At 43.0% G+C, this 15,997-nt stretch overlaps 1 protein-coding gene across 1 annotated transcript in view; it reads right to left on the bottom strand.

The window, feature by feature from the left end:
• Window positions 1–15,997, bottom strand: part of RAB15 (RAB15, member RAS oncogene family) — a 33,707-nt gene that overhangs the window by 16,121 nt on the left and 1,589 nt on the right. Inside the window, exon 2 of the mRNA XM_053287272.1 lies at window positions 1,206–1,266. Within this exon, the coding sequence (XP_053143247.1) occupies window positions 1,206–1,266 (61 nt within the window). The remainder of the gene's footprint in view (window positions 1–1,205; window positions 1,267–15,997) is intronic.

Below are 15,997 nucleotides of genomic sequence, written 5' to 3'. Positions count from 1 at the left end.
CTGTAATCATACCAATTCTGCCCCTGGAAGATGCAAAGCATATTTCTGAACATACACTCAGCTATGCAGCAATGTCAGAAGACAGTGGGGAGCAGCAAAAAAGCCAAGACAAAATAAGTGGGGGTGGGGGATTCCCAGGGGTGCTGAATACATGTTGATAAATGCAGAAGAAAAGCCCAAACAGCCGTGCTAAACTGCAGCTAAGTCAACACAGAGTATGACTGCCTTGTTACTTTACAAACAACCTGCTTTTTGACCCACAAATGGTCAATTGTCACAAATATTGTTGCAAGGTGATTTCCCTGCAGATGTCCTCAAGAACACATTGAGGAGCTCTTTAGCTCTGGAGGTTGTATGTTATTTGGCTGCCCCCTAATGGACAAATTTAGATTTGCACCTGTGAACGCAGACCTATCTGGGGTCTTCCCAGAAAAACAGTTGATTTCATATAAATAAGCAGTGAGGCATCAGTTCCCCATTTTCTAGGAGTCTTACTTTAAACAAAACAAAACAAAAACCACCAACAACAACAACTCTTTGACATCTGACTGTCACACCCACCCTGTGATGAAAGGTGTGACATACTACATCTATTTAACACCACCACTGTGGCAATCTCCCTGAGTTAATGCCACTCTGCTACATGGGGACAGGATAAAGCACTATTGTTCCTGGGCAGGCACTAAACTTAAGCATAGTTTCAAAGGGAAGATACAAGTTTTTACATTTTTATTTGGAAAATCCCCTAATATGGTCCAGAAAATAAAACTCTTAAAAAGAGAAAAAACTCTTTTCTTGGATAGAAAAATAGCTTCTATCCCCATTCAAGCGCCCGAGAATAGGTTAGATAGTGTAACATCTGGTCCATCACCCAGGAACTGGAATGGCCTCTTCCCCCAATTCCATTGAACCTCTTTGTGGAACCTCTTTGTGGAACCTCACAGTCAGCTCCCCCAACTTCAATTGTTCATTTACAAAGCAGCTTTAACTTACAGAGTGTTTAACAGTTGTATGTGCTCACCTTTCTATTACCCAATGAGTTAGGTCATTATCATTCCCATTTTACAGATTGGGGAAACTTTCTTGTCCAAGGCCACACAATGAATCCATGGCAAAGAACTCCTAACTGGCCTTCCAGATCCAGAGTCCAGCTTTCTATCTAAGAATCCACACTGGCTCGACATCATAATATTTGGATCACTTACCAGATCTGTATTCTGACCTTAATTCCATCTACTTCTATGGTCTTCATTTTAAAATCAACTCCTGAGACGAAACAAAACAAAAACATGAAGTTATAAACCCTAGTATTGCCAAATACATTCTGCTGTGTCTAATTAGGGTCTGCACTGTCTAGACTCTGGGAGTAGTGGAGACCCATATAAAGGCATGCATTTTTATGTGCAATAATACCTTCTCTGTATCTATTTCCCCTTCACTCTCTTGCACAAACACCCAATCACACTTCTCACACATCCACGTGATTTACGGTTCATATGCAAACAACATTCACACATACGATCTAACACTAGATTAACAACGCAACAGTGGTGCCTACTCTGTTCTCAGCAGAAAACCTTCTCATCAAGAGCATACAGACCCACCAGTCACTAGGCAGAGTTTTTAGAAGTTGAGATTTCATAAACATGCCACAACATCTCCACAGCTGAGTCAATGGCAAGGAAAATGTTTTTCAGTCAACTGAATTTGGAGCTCTCACAGTTAATAGCTTTGGAAGTTTCTAAAACTATAGCCTATGTTAACCAGAGCTTGCCCCTGCCACCCCTCACTGACAGTTGAGATGTTTATGGCTTTGGCAACTAACTGCCCAAAGTCACATTCTCCACACACACCCAGCCCCCGAATGCCTACACATTCTGTGCTTTCATTTGCTACTTCATTTGTCTATGATAAGTACTCTAAAAGATTGATCAAAGCTGGCTCTGACTTCACAGTGAGATGTACAGAAAGTGCTAAGGAAAGAGGAGAGCTGGTCTTGTGGTAGCAAGCATGACTTGTCCCCTTAGCTAAGCAGGGTCTGCCCTGGTTGCAGATGAATGGGAGACTACATGTGTGAGCACTGTAAGATATTCCCCTTAGGGGATGGAGTCACTCTGGGAAGAGCATCTAGGCTCCAATTTCCCTCCCTGGCATCTCCAAGATAGGACAAGATTTTTTTTATAGGACAAGATTTTTTTTTAATTGAACCAACAAACTACCATAGCATACAGTACGTTGCCAAAGCACAATTATATACAAAGTGGTTGTTTGTTTGTACATGATATATCTACAAAGATTTACACACAAGGATTTGGAAACCCACAAGGTTATGAAATATACGCAGGTAGTACTGTAACTCAGGGGTGGGGGATTTCAAGGCACATCAGGTAATCGGGGGGGGGGGTTACGTCCGACGTCCATTTCCACAATTTGTCCCATTGCTGTTTAGAAGAGATGCTCTTGTCTTTTTGCACATAACCATACAAACTGGGCCAAGAGAGATACCTGCCTGCAACCTTGGAGAAGCAGCTGCCTGTGTAGACAATACTGAGCTAGATGGACCTATGGTTTGACTCAGTATATGGCAGCTTCCTATGTTCCTTTCCCAACCCCAAGACTGGACAAATTATCTGCACTGTAGTGATGGTGTATCAGACACATGTAGCCAGTCAAATGAGGAGCATGGCACCCAGGGTGCTAGTGATCCCAACACTATGGGATCCAACATATATGAATCTACCTTATACCCAACCAAACCATTGGTCTATCTAGCTCTGATTGGTCTTGACTCTCCAAGGTCTTGTGTGGAGGGCTTTCCCAGTCTTGCTACCAAAGATAATTTTTAACTGGAGATCCTAAGGATTGATAGGAAACCTTATGCATGCAAGCCACATGTTCTTCCACTGAGCTATGGTGCCCTCCTTATAAAGATACAATCTCCCGCCCCCGCCCCACCCCCCCCATATCACATAGGATTGTCTACTTGCAAGTTGCCCTGGAAAAATGATGCAATCTTATTTTACTTCTGGTTCCTCTGGAATTGCTCATTTCTGCATCTTGAGGGGCAAACATATACACAATTGTGAGGAACAACAGGACATGCCTTCATTGTACTTGGCTGCCCAAGACCTCAGCATACTTGAAGCAGGATGCCAAATGCTGCCTCCCCCCACCCCATTTCGGCACACCTACTAGGCACTGTGAGCAGTGGCAGGAGATGGCTTACTGCCCAGGTGGTGCCCCAATAATCCACAGCTTGAAGTGACTGCTTCATTTCACCTCATGGAAGGATCACCTCTACGTCACTGTCACTCCCAGAGGAATCTGGAACAATTCACACCAAGCCTGTCAAATTTGTAGCCCTTAATCAAATACATCAGATGCATGATAAGTCCATTTGTGGGCTCCGAAGCAGACTGCAGAAATGAGGGCTTACCAAACACTTGGTGGGCCGTAGTGTATACCTGATGTATGGTGCATGATTCAGGAAATGCACGTTTCAAAAGGAAGGTTTAGAGCAGACCTGCTCAACATAGGCCCCCCAGCTGTTCTTGGACTACAACTCCCATGATCCCCAGCACAGTGGCCAGTAGCCAGGGATTATGGGAGTTGTAGGCCAACATCTGCAGGAGGGCTGAAGTTGAGCAGCCCTGGTTTAGAGCAAGGCTACTCAACTTTGGTCCTCCTGCAAATGTTGGCCTACATCTCCCATAATCTCTGGCTATTGGCCACTGTGGCTGGGGATTATGGGAGTTGTGCTCCAAAAACAGCTGGGGGGGCCTAAGTTTAGAGAGTCCAACAGAGGTTTAGAGATTCCAGCACAGGTACCCTAGGGTGCTCAGAACCATTGTGGCATTTTACAAGCATGGTTTAAGACATGTTTACCACAGAAACAGAACAACTGAATCCTACTTTGGTAGGAGCACATCCAAGATCAATCTAAACAAAGCCTTTACGCAAACAAGAATGTAGACAAACAAGCACTAGAGAAGTTGGAGATTTAATATAGGTAGCCCTGTGCAGCTTCAGCTCCTCTGAATGCAATCTTTTTCTCTTACAAAGCCACAGCCTAGTTCCCTAATTCTCCATACAAAGTCTGAAGACCACAACCAATGCAGAAAATATTGAAAAGTGTGTTTATCTGAAATATGCATTGCAACTACTTGCACTGCCAAAGAGACCAGGTACTTGCCTTTTCAGCCGTGGAAGTGGCTGCCATGGAAATTTCAGATAAACCCCAAGTTGTGTGAATGGCTTTCTAGACAACACATCTGTTCAGTGGCCTGCCACGTGGTAGACACAATCATGTAAGAACTGGCCCTATATAAAAGAGTACCTTAGCAGATAAACATCTCTGTGACAGAACATCAACATCCTCCTATTGCCTGGCCATACGTTGACTTCACCACCTTCTGGTTGCAGTACAAAGCACACTGCATAGGGGTGCTTAAGGAAAATTTATCTGGAAGCCTTTAAGTGGCCTTCTGTGCAGCAGCTAAAGACATATAAGGAAGGGTAAGCAAATCTGGAGTTGAAAAATCCCTGTTTAGGAATGTTAGAGGTTAGGTCTATCAATGGCTATTACGCATTATACCTAAAAATAGAAAACAGTATACTCCAGCTCCCAGATATTGCTAACGCATGAGGGAATGACTATCATCATCATCATGACTATCACCATCATCTGTCCAGCCATGATTTAAGATGGACTACTGGACTAGCCCCCCCCCCCCCCGCAAGTCCTCCTATGCTGCCTCATCATGGTGGGGCTGGGAGTTCCTGGGAGGGATGAGCGAAGTATGCCAGGAGGTATACTCCCAGTAGGGTCACTCAAAGCGTGAAGGTCATCCCAGGTGCCCAGCTAAAGCAAGCAGCCACCTATATTGGGCAGCAGCGCTATAGGAAGGTGCTGGAGGCAGACAATCACTTCAGTGACAACAAAGGCATCATTTAATACTGCACAGGAGAAAGCAGTGGTAAACCACTCCTGTATTTTACCAAGAAAACCACATGGATAGACAAAATGGAATGACTGTCAATGTAATGCCAGATGATGGGCCCCTCAGGTCAGATGGTACTCAACATGCTTCTGAGGAAGAGCTGAGGATCTCTCAGAGTACTGATGGTGTTTATGATGCTGTTAGACTAAAGCCTTTTGGATGTCTAGCAGCAGATGTTGCCATGCGGGAAAAGAAAATCTAAAGCTGCAAAGACAGAATTACAATGGTAATGTGGAACGTAAGAAGCATGAATATGGGAAAGCTCGACAAAATGAAAGATGAAATGAATCAATGACAGATTGACATCTTGCGCATCAGTGAATTATAATGGACAGCAATAGGATACTTTCAGTCAGAAAGTCATACCATTTACTACTCAAGACACGAAAATCAAAGGAGGAACAGTGTTGCTTTCATAGTCAGGAAGGATATAGCAATGACAGTACCTGGGTACAATGTGGTCAGTGACTGACTAATATCAATTAGATTTCATGGACAACCCTTTAACATGACAGTTCTTCAAGTCTATGCCCCAACAACTGATGCAGAAGAAGAGGAAGTTGATGTGTTTTATGCTCAAGTTCAACCTGAAATTGACAGAACACACAAGCAAGATGTGCTGCTGGTGGTAGGAGACTGGAATGTCAAAGTTGGAAAAGGTAAGGAGGAAAACACAGTCGGCCTATATGGCCTAGGAAGCAGAAACAAAGCAGGAGAACGACTTATTAATTTCTGCCAAGTCAATGATCTCTTCATTGCTAACACATTCTTCAAACAACTAAAGCGGCCCCTATACACATGGACACCACCAGATGGAGTACACAGAAATCAAATTGATCACATTATTGGTGCAAGGAAGTGGAAGAGCTCAGTTATAACAGCAAAAACATGGCTGGGGGCCCATTGTGGAACAGATCATGAACTGCTCATGTGCAAGTTCCAAGTCAAGCTAAAGCGGAAAAACAAAGCTATCCAGCTTCCACGATATGATATTGAGAATGTACCCACCATTTTCAAGGAGAACATCAGGAACCGCTTTGAAGTTCTGAACCTCACTGATAGGGAACCAGAGGAACTGTGGAGTGAAATCAAAGAAGTTGTTAAGGATGGATGTGAAAAGAGACTGCCAAAGACCAAGAAACAGAAGAAAGCAAAATGGATTTCAGAACAGAAGGTGGAAATTGCCCAGAAGAGGAGAGAAGCCAAAGTCAAGAAAGATAAAGACCTCAGGAAGGAACTTAATAGGGAATTTCAAAAAGCCGTTAGAAGAGACAAGGAGCAGTATTACAATGACATCTGCAAAACTCTTGAAGATAGAAATAGACATGAAAAAACAAGGCAAGTTTTCCAGATCTCTTAACTCAGAGGGAGGTTCCAACCTCGAATTGGTATGTTAAGGGATGCCAAAGGACAGATAGTAACTGACTCAGAGAAGATCAAACAGAGATGGAAGGAGTATACTCAAAATCTGTACTGCAGGGACGTCAAGATCCAAGATACTCTAGAAGATATTCCCTACTTGCAAGTACGGGAAGATGACATTAGATCAGCACTCCGGTGATTACCAAGTCAAAAGGCTACAGGAATTGATGGAAGTAGTATCAGTCAAGGCTCTAACCAAACTATGCCACCAAATTTGGAGAACAACACAGTGGCCAACAGATTGGAAGAGGTCAGTCTACATGCCCATACCAAAGATAAGAGACTTAACAGATTACGCAAACTATTGCACAATATCCTAAATTTCACATGCTAGCAAAATAATGCTCAGGATCATCCAACGCAGATTAGAGCCCTATGTGGAAAGGGAAGTGTCAGATCTTCAAGCTGGTTTCAGAAAAGGCTGAGTAACAAGAGACATCATTGCTGATGCATGCTGGATAATTGAGAAAGCCAAAGAATACCAGAAAGAAGTCAATTTGTGCTTTATTGGACCACAGATAAGCCTTTGATTGCGTCGACCATGTCAAGTTGTGGAATATCCTTAGGAAAATGGGCATCCCAGAATATCTCATTGTTCTCATGAGAAACCTATACACAGGGCAGGAAGCCACAGTCCAGACAGAACATGGTGAAACAGACTGGTTCCAGATGGGCAAAGGAGTAAGATAATAAAATAATAATAATAATAATAAATAATAATAAATAAATAGAAGACAAGGCTGTATAATTTCTCCCTCTTTATTCAATTTATATACGGAACATTTACTGAGAGAAGCTGGACTGGAAGAAGATGAGCGTGGTTTTAAAGTTGGAGGAAGAAACATCAATAACCTGCACAGGCTGATGATACTACTCTGACAGCTGAGAATGCAGATGATCTGCAAGCTCTAGCAATGAAAGTCAAGGAGCACAATGAAAAAATGGGACTACAACTAAATGTCAAAAAGACTAAACGAATGACAATGGGTACAGCAACCAGCCTCAGAATTGACAATGAAGACACTGATGTGGTGGATAGCTTCTGCCTTTTAGGATCAACCATCAACGGTAAAGGATCCAGCAGTCAAGAAATATGTCATAGACTAGCACTTTGTAGGGTTGCAATGAAGGCCTTGGAAAGGATATTTAGATGTCGTGACATGTCTATATCTACAAAGATTAGAATCATTAGGACAATGGTTTTCCCTGTGACACTCTATGGATGCAGAAGCTGGACTTCGAGGAAGCGAGATAAAAAAAGGATTGATGCTTTTGAACTTTGGTGCTGGAGAAGACTTTTGAGGATACCATGGACAGCCTGGAAAACAAACAAATGGATCATAGAACAAATCAATCCAGAATTTTCACTCGAGGCACAAATGACAAGGCTCAAACTATTATACTTCAGACACATTATGCGAAGATCCAGCTCTCTTGAGAAGTCCATAATGCTGGAGAAAGTTGAAGGAAAGAGAAGAGGAAGACTACCAGGAGCAAGGTGGATAGACTCGATTACAACAGCAATGAATGCACCACTGAGAGACCTTAAAGGCCAAGCTGAAGACAGATCATCCTAGAGAGACTCTATCTATGTGGTCGCTAAAAGTTGACACCAACTTGACGGCACTTAATCAATCAATCAATCAACCAATCAATCAATCATTGGATTATTTAGACCTTTGGTATGACCCAACAAAACAATGCACACATTCTTCAGAGCCCTAATCAGACATCACATTGCGTGCGAGTACTGGTTTCTCTACATATTTTTGTGTTAATGACTGTATGTGTGTTCATTTTAAAAGTGAACCTGGCTGCAGAGCCCCATCAAATGCAAGGTACTAAAAGGAAGTATACAGCTGAATGTGCATTGGACATAATGTGAAAATAACTGTATATGTATACACTGCACATGCATTGCATATGTGTTGAACACTATCTGAACAGGGCTCAAGAGACACTTCCTGTTTTAACATATTTTGTCCCTAGGAAGTCATAGAACTTTCTGATGGGGACTCAAATGTGGCACACGACTCACCAGGAACAAGTTGAAAATGATCTTTTTGTACTCCATGAGGTATTCTCTAAGCTTTATGTGATTACAATGAGAACTTCATTAACTGGATGCAGATGAGGACTGTGGGTCTGAGTCACTGTGAGGGAGAACAAGACCATTTTGGAAATCCATTTCTGAAGGAAGTATAAACACAAGCCAGCAACAGATCCCATTACGTGGCTATTCTTAAGGACTGTTACTTGGCTAAACCAGCTGCAGTCAACCTGAGGGGGTTTAAGTTTGAATGTATCAAAGCAGCAGGTCACACTGGAACTGCGAGCTTTTCAAGACAGGCAGTACACCTGTAACTTCTCCTCTCCGTCACCTTGTTAATCTATCTTCTCAGGAGAATAGGGAAGTGGGGGCTGAATGACCAGCCTGCTGATCTTTTTCTCTGCCTACTCAACTAAATGAAAACCATTTCATATCCTTCCTACTAGGACACAATTTCCGGGTAAGAAACAATGTGAACATCATTATGAACAAAAGAGCTTGTTTTGCTGCACACCCGTAAACTGAGTACACATCCTCCTAAACCAATTAAATCTCTTTTAAGAAAGAAATTACCACCAGAGTTGAGTGAAGTGTTCTGAGGTGGAAACACATCCATCTACAGCTGACTACAGCCCTATTCAGATGTTATGTTCAATGCATGTACAATCTGTGTACACTGTATGCATGTATAGATCTGTATGCAAGCACAGTTCTTCATACATCATGTTCAATGCATGTACAGCAGTGCACTTCCTATTTGCGCCCTGCATTTGAGAGTTCCTGTATGCAGGTTCCCTTTTCAATGTATGTACAATCATTCACACAAAAATGTGCATATGTCTGTACAGCATAATGTCTGAAGAGGGCTTACCGTAGTCTCTGTGGTAAATCAACAATAGTCTTAGCCCACACAATCTAAAAGGTAGGATCAGTGGGACTTCTTGAGATCCCACTGATATTAGGCAAGAGATCCCACTGATATTAGCAAGAGACTGGGAAGATTCTGCAACATATTGCTTCCCATGTGCAATGCTAGTAAAGAGCCACATGGAACCTGGAAGAGTGAACCACCTTTTACAAAAGTGCATAGGACCAAGCAGCCATCTTGGTTTGTTTTAGCAAGAGCAAGGAAAGTTCCTAGAAAATCAGTGATTAGCAATGGAGGACCCAAAAGTAGATGCAAGGATCTCAGATTCGTTTTGGATGGTCTTGGATGGACCAGGTAGCAACAGCAGTGACCCATGCTTACTCTCCTTGTCCTTTATGAGTAAGAGTAAGACCCATGCTTACTCTCCTTGTTTTACCACTGAGCCCCTGGTGGCGCAGTGGTAAAACTGCCGCCCTGTAACCAGAAGGTTGCAAGTTCGATCCTGACCAAGGGGCTCAAGGTTGACTCAGCCTTCCATCCTTCCGAGGTCGGTAAAATGAGTACCCAGGGTATTGGGGGGCAATATGCTAAATCACTGTAAACCGCTTAGAGAGCTTCCAGCTATAGAGCGGTATATAAATGTAAGTGCTATTGCTATTGCTATTGCTTTTCAATTACAAAGAAAAGAGGTAGATGTATGTTTTGTCCCTGCATCAGCAGAACATACACATTTCCACTTGGGATATACATGTCTCACCCCTTTGGGTGTGATTCAGAAGCATGAGGATAAGAAGTGTAAGTCACTCATGGTTCCTCTCTCATCACTTCTTAATGTTTAAAGTGGTTCTCACTGGAAACCATTTTAAAGAGACATGGTTCCTGGATTCCAACTACCTATTTCTGCCATTCCAATAGGAGTGGACACACTTCAGGCATGATAAAGTAGTATTAGACAGCCTTTTTCTCCCCATCATGAAGTATGCACTTCAACAAATCACAAAAAGCAGAAACAAAGTTGTGTCTTAATAGAAACGTGCATACTGATTCTTCAGGAGTGAAATAGCATTAGGTTATTTTAGGTTAATTTAGGAGACAATGGACTCTTTACAAACTTACTGGACTTAGTGACAAACATTATCAAGAGGGGGTAAATGGGCTTCTCTTTATTAGCAGTGTGTAGAACCGGTTCAAGTTGAACCGGGTTTGACTGGTCCAAACTCAAACCAGACCAGCCTCAAAAAAATGTGGCTTGTCTGAGCCTGGTCCGATATGGACCGGATCGAGGGATTCTAATCGTAAAGCAGAATCTGGTAGCAGAGTCCTTCCTCTAAAAGAGATATAAGGGTGGATGGGGGGGGCGACGACAAAAGGGTACTTAATGGCTTCAGCAGCAGTATGGCAGCGGCTCCTCTAAACCCTGCTGGCACTCCCCCCGCAGAAGCGTGGGCCAGTGGTGGCCCGGTTCTGGCCTCTGCACATCCGTGGAATCTTGTGGTAGCAAGCATGAATGGTCACCTTTGCTATGCAGGTTGCATTTCCTTTGCTAAGCAGGTTGCATTTCAAATCCACCCTGGTTGCATTTGAATGGGAGACCACATGTGAGCACAGTAAGATATACCCCTTAGGGGGATGAGGCTGCTCTAAGAATAGCATCTGTATACTTGCATGCAGAATGTTCCAAGTTCCCTCCCTGGCAGCATCTCCAAGATAGGGCTGGGGGAGATTCCTGCCTGCAACCTTGGAGAAGCCACTGCCAGTCTGTGAAGACAATACTGAGCTAGATGGACCAAGGGTCTGACTCAGTATATGGCAGCTGCCTGTGTTCCTATGTACCATTGCTGAAGCCTGTAAGTGCCCTCTCACCACTGCCACCATCCCCCAGCCACCCTTAGAATCCTTTTAGAGGAAGGATTCCCTTTTGCTTGTAAAGGGGAATCCTCACCAGATTCCCCTTTACGAGCAGAGTCTCTGGAACTGAGTCAAACCGGTTTGAACCTCTTTGACTGAATGGAGCAGACTGCCAGCCAGTTTGACCAAACTGGCTCATGGACCACTGCAGTTCAGTTCAAATTCAAACCAAATTGCCAAAACCAGTTCCGTGCACACCCCTATTCTTTATTCCCTTTACAAGTACCATACTTAGAACAGAAAGGGGGCTGCCTAAGACAAATACAATTTTTATGAAATAATCCTACTTCTGAATATCCTAGTCTAGGTGGCATGGTTAAATTTCTAGGTGGCATGGTTACCTATCGCCTGGGATTTGTCAAACCTTGGCTTAGTTATTGTGAAATTCCTAGAAACTGCTCTATTCGAGATCCACATTGCACTGTTAGTAAGTACACACTGCACACCTGCTAATAATGCAGTTTCTGAAATACTGGCTTTTCAGAGATCACAGATTAATACTGTGATGTTTGAAAGGCCATGTGAATTGCTTTTTAAAATTGTGTTTACTCTGACTGATATACACCCACTGCATACATAGGATAAAAATAAGCATGTACACTGCTCTGAGCTTCTCAGAAGTAGAGCGGGATATAAATATAAATATAATAAATAAATAAATAAATAAATAAATAAATAAATAAATAAATAAATAAATCAGCTGAAGAGCTATATAGCTAGTTTAATGGTTATAGTTGTTGTGGTACACACTGCAAGTATGCAATATGTACCACCACAAATGTAGTATATGAAGCAACCATTCATACCGGACAAAAATACTGGAACAGAACTAATACAAAAGAGTCTAAAGCATCTCAGCACACTGTTAGAAAATGTAGCAATAGTTTATGGAAGATGCTGTGGTTCACCATGAAACAATCCAAGATATACCAGGAACCAGTTTGATCATCCCAGAAAATGCAATATTAGATATTAAGGCAGCTACAGTTTCTATCATCATGCAAATTATGAAAGGTGGAACACCCAGATTTCAGTCTATGAAACTCTTTGGTTAACTGACTGATACAACTAATGTTCCAAACTAGTGCTCCTTAAGATTTTTTTCAAAGTACAGATGCATTTTAAAACAAGGGAAACACAAAAAGCAAGATAATTTCATCCCATCCTGCATCTTGGTTCCATTTCCTAAAATAGCCCATGATAGGAAAATATGCTTCTGCCTGAAAAATAAACACTGAAATATCCAGCTTAAGGACTGATCAATGGTGAACTTTGCCATTAATAGATTCAACATATTCCTGTGATCTTCAAAGCTCTGGTTTCTGGTCTGCCCGAGACAAACTGGAGTACTAGGGGAAGACTGTATTTCAGATATGTATTTCAGAGGCCATCACTCCTCTGTTAGCAACTGCTCTAATCCTTGACAGGAGGTCCACCTCAACTTTCGACAATTTAGCCATGACTCTACTGGACTCATGGATGAATGGACTGAAGAAAAATGCTGCACCACTCAGGCACCTGCACCCCCACCCTTTGTATCCACACAGGGCCAGCCAGCCTTAAAGGTAAAGAGTGCCGTTGAGTCGGTGTTGACTCCTGGCAACCACAGAGCCCCATGGTTGTCTTTGGTAGAATAAAGGAGGGGTTTACCATTGCCTCCTCCTGCACAGTATGAGAAGATGCCTTTCAGCATCTTCCTGTATCACTGTTGCCCGGTATAGGTGTTTCCCATGGTCTGGGAAAGATACCAGCAGGGATTCGAACCGGCAACCTCATGCTTGCTAGGCAAGTCATTTCCTGTTGTGCCATTAGGGGATGGGCAAACTGGGTGGTCACCCAGGTCTTCTACACCCCTGCTAACTTGGCAAAGAGGCACCTTTTAAACATGGTGATTCTCTTTATTTAGCAGGGGGAGAGTAGCTGGCCCTATCCACCCCCAGCACAGTACCTCCAGTGACCGTTACTGGTGTCTGTCTTATGTTTCTATTAGATTGTGAGCCCTTTGGGGACAGGGAGCCATCTTGTTTATTTGTTATTTCTCTGTGTTAACCGCCCTGAGCCATTTTTGGAAGGGTGGTATAGAAATAACAAACAAACAAACAAACAATGGGGGAGCCAAGCTAAACTTGCACAAGCCATGCAGCTTGACAGCACTGATAAACTAGCTGCTGGGGTGGGGTGCACCAAAGGTGCTCATTATCTTAGGGCCAGCCCCATACCCACACATCTTCCAAGCTGAAGTGACAAGCGAATACGATAAGTTACACCAGGAGTTCCCAACCTTTTCTAACAAATGTACCCATTCTGTCACAAACCTTCAGCTCAGGTACCCCATGGAGGGAGGGAGGGTACTCCCATTGGAATACTGGAGTAGCCTGTCTCATAGCTGTAACATTTAGGGGAGAGAGAGAGAGAAAGAGAGAGAGAGAGAGAGAGAGAGAGAAAGAACACACATACATATATAAAAACACAAATTTAAGAGTTACAGTTAGGGAGACAGGCTGCTCGTCACTGGCTCGTATCCATACTAAATTACTCATAGTCAGAGCATTATTGAAGTTAATGGGCCTGTTAATTTCAATGGGAAGTGGCCCAATGGGGAAATGACTTGATTAGCAAGCCAGAGGTTGCCGGTTCGAATCCCCACTGGTATGTTTCCCAGACTATGAGAAACACCTATATCAGGCAGCAGCAATATAGGAAGATGCTGAAAGGCATCAGCTCATTCTGCACAGGAGATGGCAATGCTAAACCCCTCCTGTATTCTACCAAATACAACCACAGGGCTCTGTGGTTGCCAGGAATCGACATCAACTCGATGGCACACTTTACTCAGTGCTAATTCTCTGGAACCCATTAGTCGGGCTGAGGGGAGGGTTATGCTGAGCTTCAGCACATAGTCAACCAATCAGCAGCAGAGGAGGAGTCTTCACTCTCCTCCCTCCTCTTCTGCAGCAGACACATCACAGAGGACATGTTTATTTCAAGCTTGCAATCCTCAGATGGGTTGCAGCATGAGAAGGCAGGAGGGCTCCAGGTACCCCCTGGGAGCCCTTCAAGTACCCGACTGGGTACGAGTACCTCCTGTTTGGAACCTCTGAGTTACACCATCAACAGAAATCATATAGAGAACCTTGACTGTGTTGTTGCTATACTTTGGCCTAAAGTGCTTTTTAGTAGATTGGATAACTACTTCTATTTTTAACTAAAGTTACAATGAAAGGAAACAGCTAGTTCCACTAAGAGGTTTACAGGCTGGAAGAATTTAGAGGACTCATAACCCAGTGACCCAACTTCCCAATGATTTGACATTTTCCTTATGGCATCATGGTGACCACTGGTATTATTAAATCAGATTGTTTGGGGACACTCTCCAATCTGAACCTCATCCTACTTTAGATGTACTTTTTGCCTTTACCGCAGAGGGTGTTATTGTGTTGGGCAAAGTTTGCACAACTACACGGCAATGTGGATACAAGGTTCCCCTGTGCACCCACCACACCATTTCTGTTTAAGGGCTTTCCATCACTATCAATTTAGCAAAACCATTATTTCTCCCACTCCTGCTTTAAATGAATGGGCATCAACACAGGCATGTCCATAAGCAATGCTGCCTAGTGCCCAGTTACTAGTAACCGGCATCTTGATACTCACATCTAGTGGACTCAGTAGTACTACTCAGGAGTTACTCCAGAAGAACACTACGTTTCAACAGGATTTTCTCCAGTAAATTTAGTCAAGATGCCAGCCAGTGTGATTAGTCGAGCCATAGGCTATGCATACCTAGCACTAAGAGTAGGGTAAAGGCTATGGTTAGGTGCAGTGTTCCCTCTAAGGCATGTGCACATGCATGCGCTCACATGTTTTTTTAATGTCTGTTCAGTTAATTATAGATCCTGCTCAGGTTGAATCAGGAAGGCCCCCACTCCGAATGTGCATGCACACTCACACACTGCCTTGATATTGCTACCCAGAACAAAACTTATTCCATACACAGATGAAAAAAGATCAGAGGGAACAATGGTTGGGTTGATGGTTTCCATAGAAACTGTCCACCCAATATCAACATTTTGCCCTCAGCAGATAGGGTTAAAGGTCGATGCAGAAGCACAGTCACATCATCATGACTAGGTCTCACACTCCATTTTCCACATCTAGTGGACTCCAACAGATTTACAAGTGATTTCTGCAGAGTTTAATTTCTAAAAAGAAAGAGAAACTCAAGTATGTAGTACACCGCTCTGGGCTCCTTGGAGGAAGAGCAGGATATAAATGTTAATAATAATAATAATAATAATAATAATAATAATAATAATAATAATAAATAAATAAAATAAAAGGCATGAAAGCATAACCTTCCGACCTGAAATCCCTGTCCCTGATTTCAGAAGCATGCGATTTGACTGAGGTCATTCACAGGGAACCCTCCACTTGTGCTTAAAAGGTGCATATGTTTTGTTCATAGGTTTCATGGCTAAGGCCTGGCACTACAAACAGATTCTGGTCTAAGACCCCAATTAATCATCTTTGAGCCTTGACCAGCTTCAAAAAAGGTCTGCGGGATTCAAAACAACTCGGATGCGAAGAAAGCAAGGCATTCTCTCATGGAGCCAGTGTTTAGGATCTCTTAGGGATGCTACACATGCTCCGTTATGTGCTCAGGAGCACGCTCCCACAAGTCATTTCTGTGCCTAAAAATAGAATGGGCTTAAACAGTAGCTGCCGAGTTCCTTCCAGAGTCTCAAGATA

The sequence above is a fragment of the Hemicordylus capensis genome, chromosome 1 (genome assembly GCF_027244095.1).
Source record: "Hemicordylus capensis ecotype Gifberg chromosome 1, rHemCap1.1.pri, whole genome shotgun sequence".
NCBI lineage: Eukaryota > Metazoa > Chordata > Lepidosauria > Squamata > Cordylidae > Hemicordylus > Hemicordylus capensis.
This window is presented reverse-complemented; position numbering and strand designations above follow the sequence as displayed.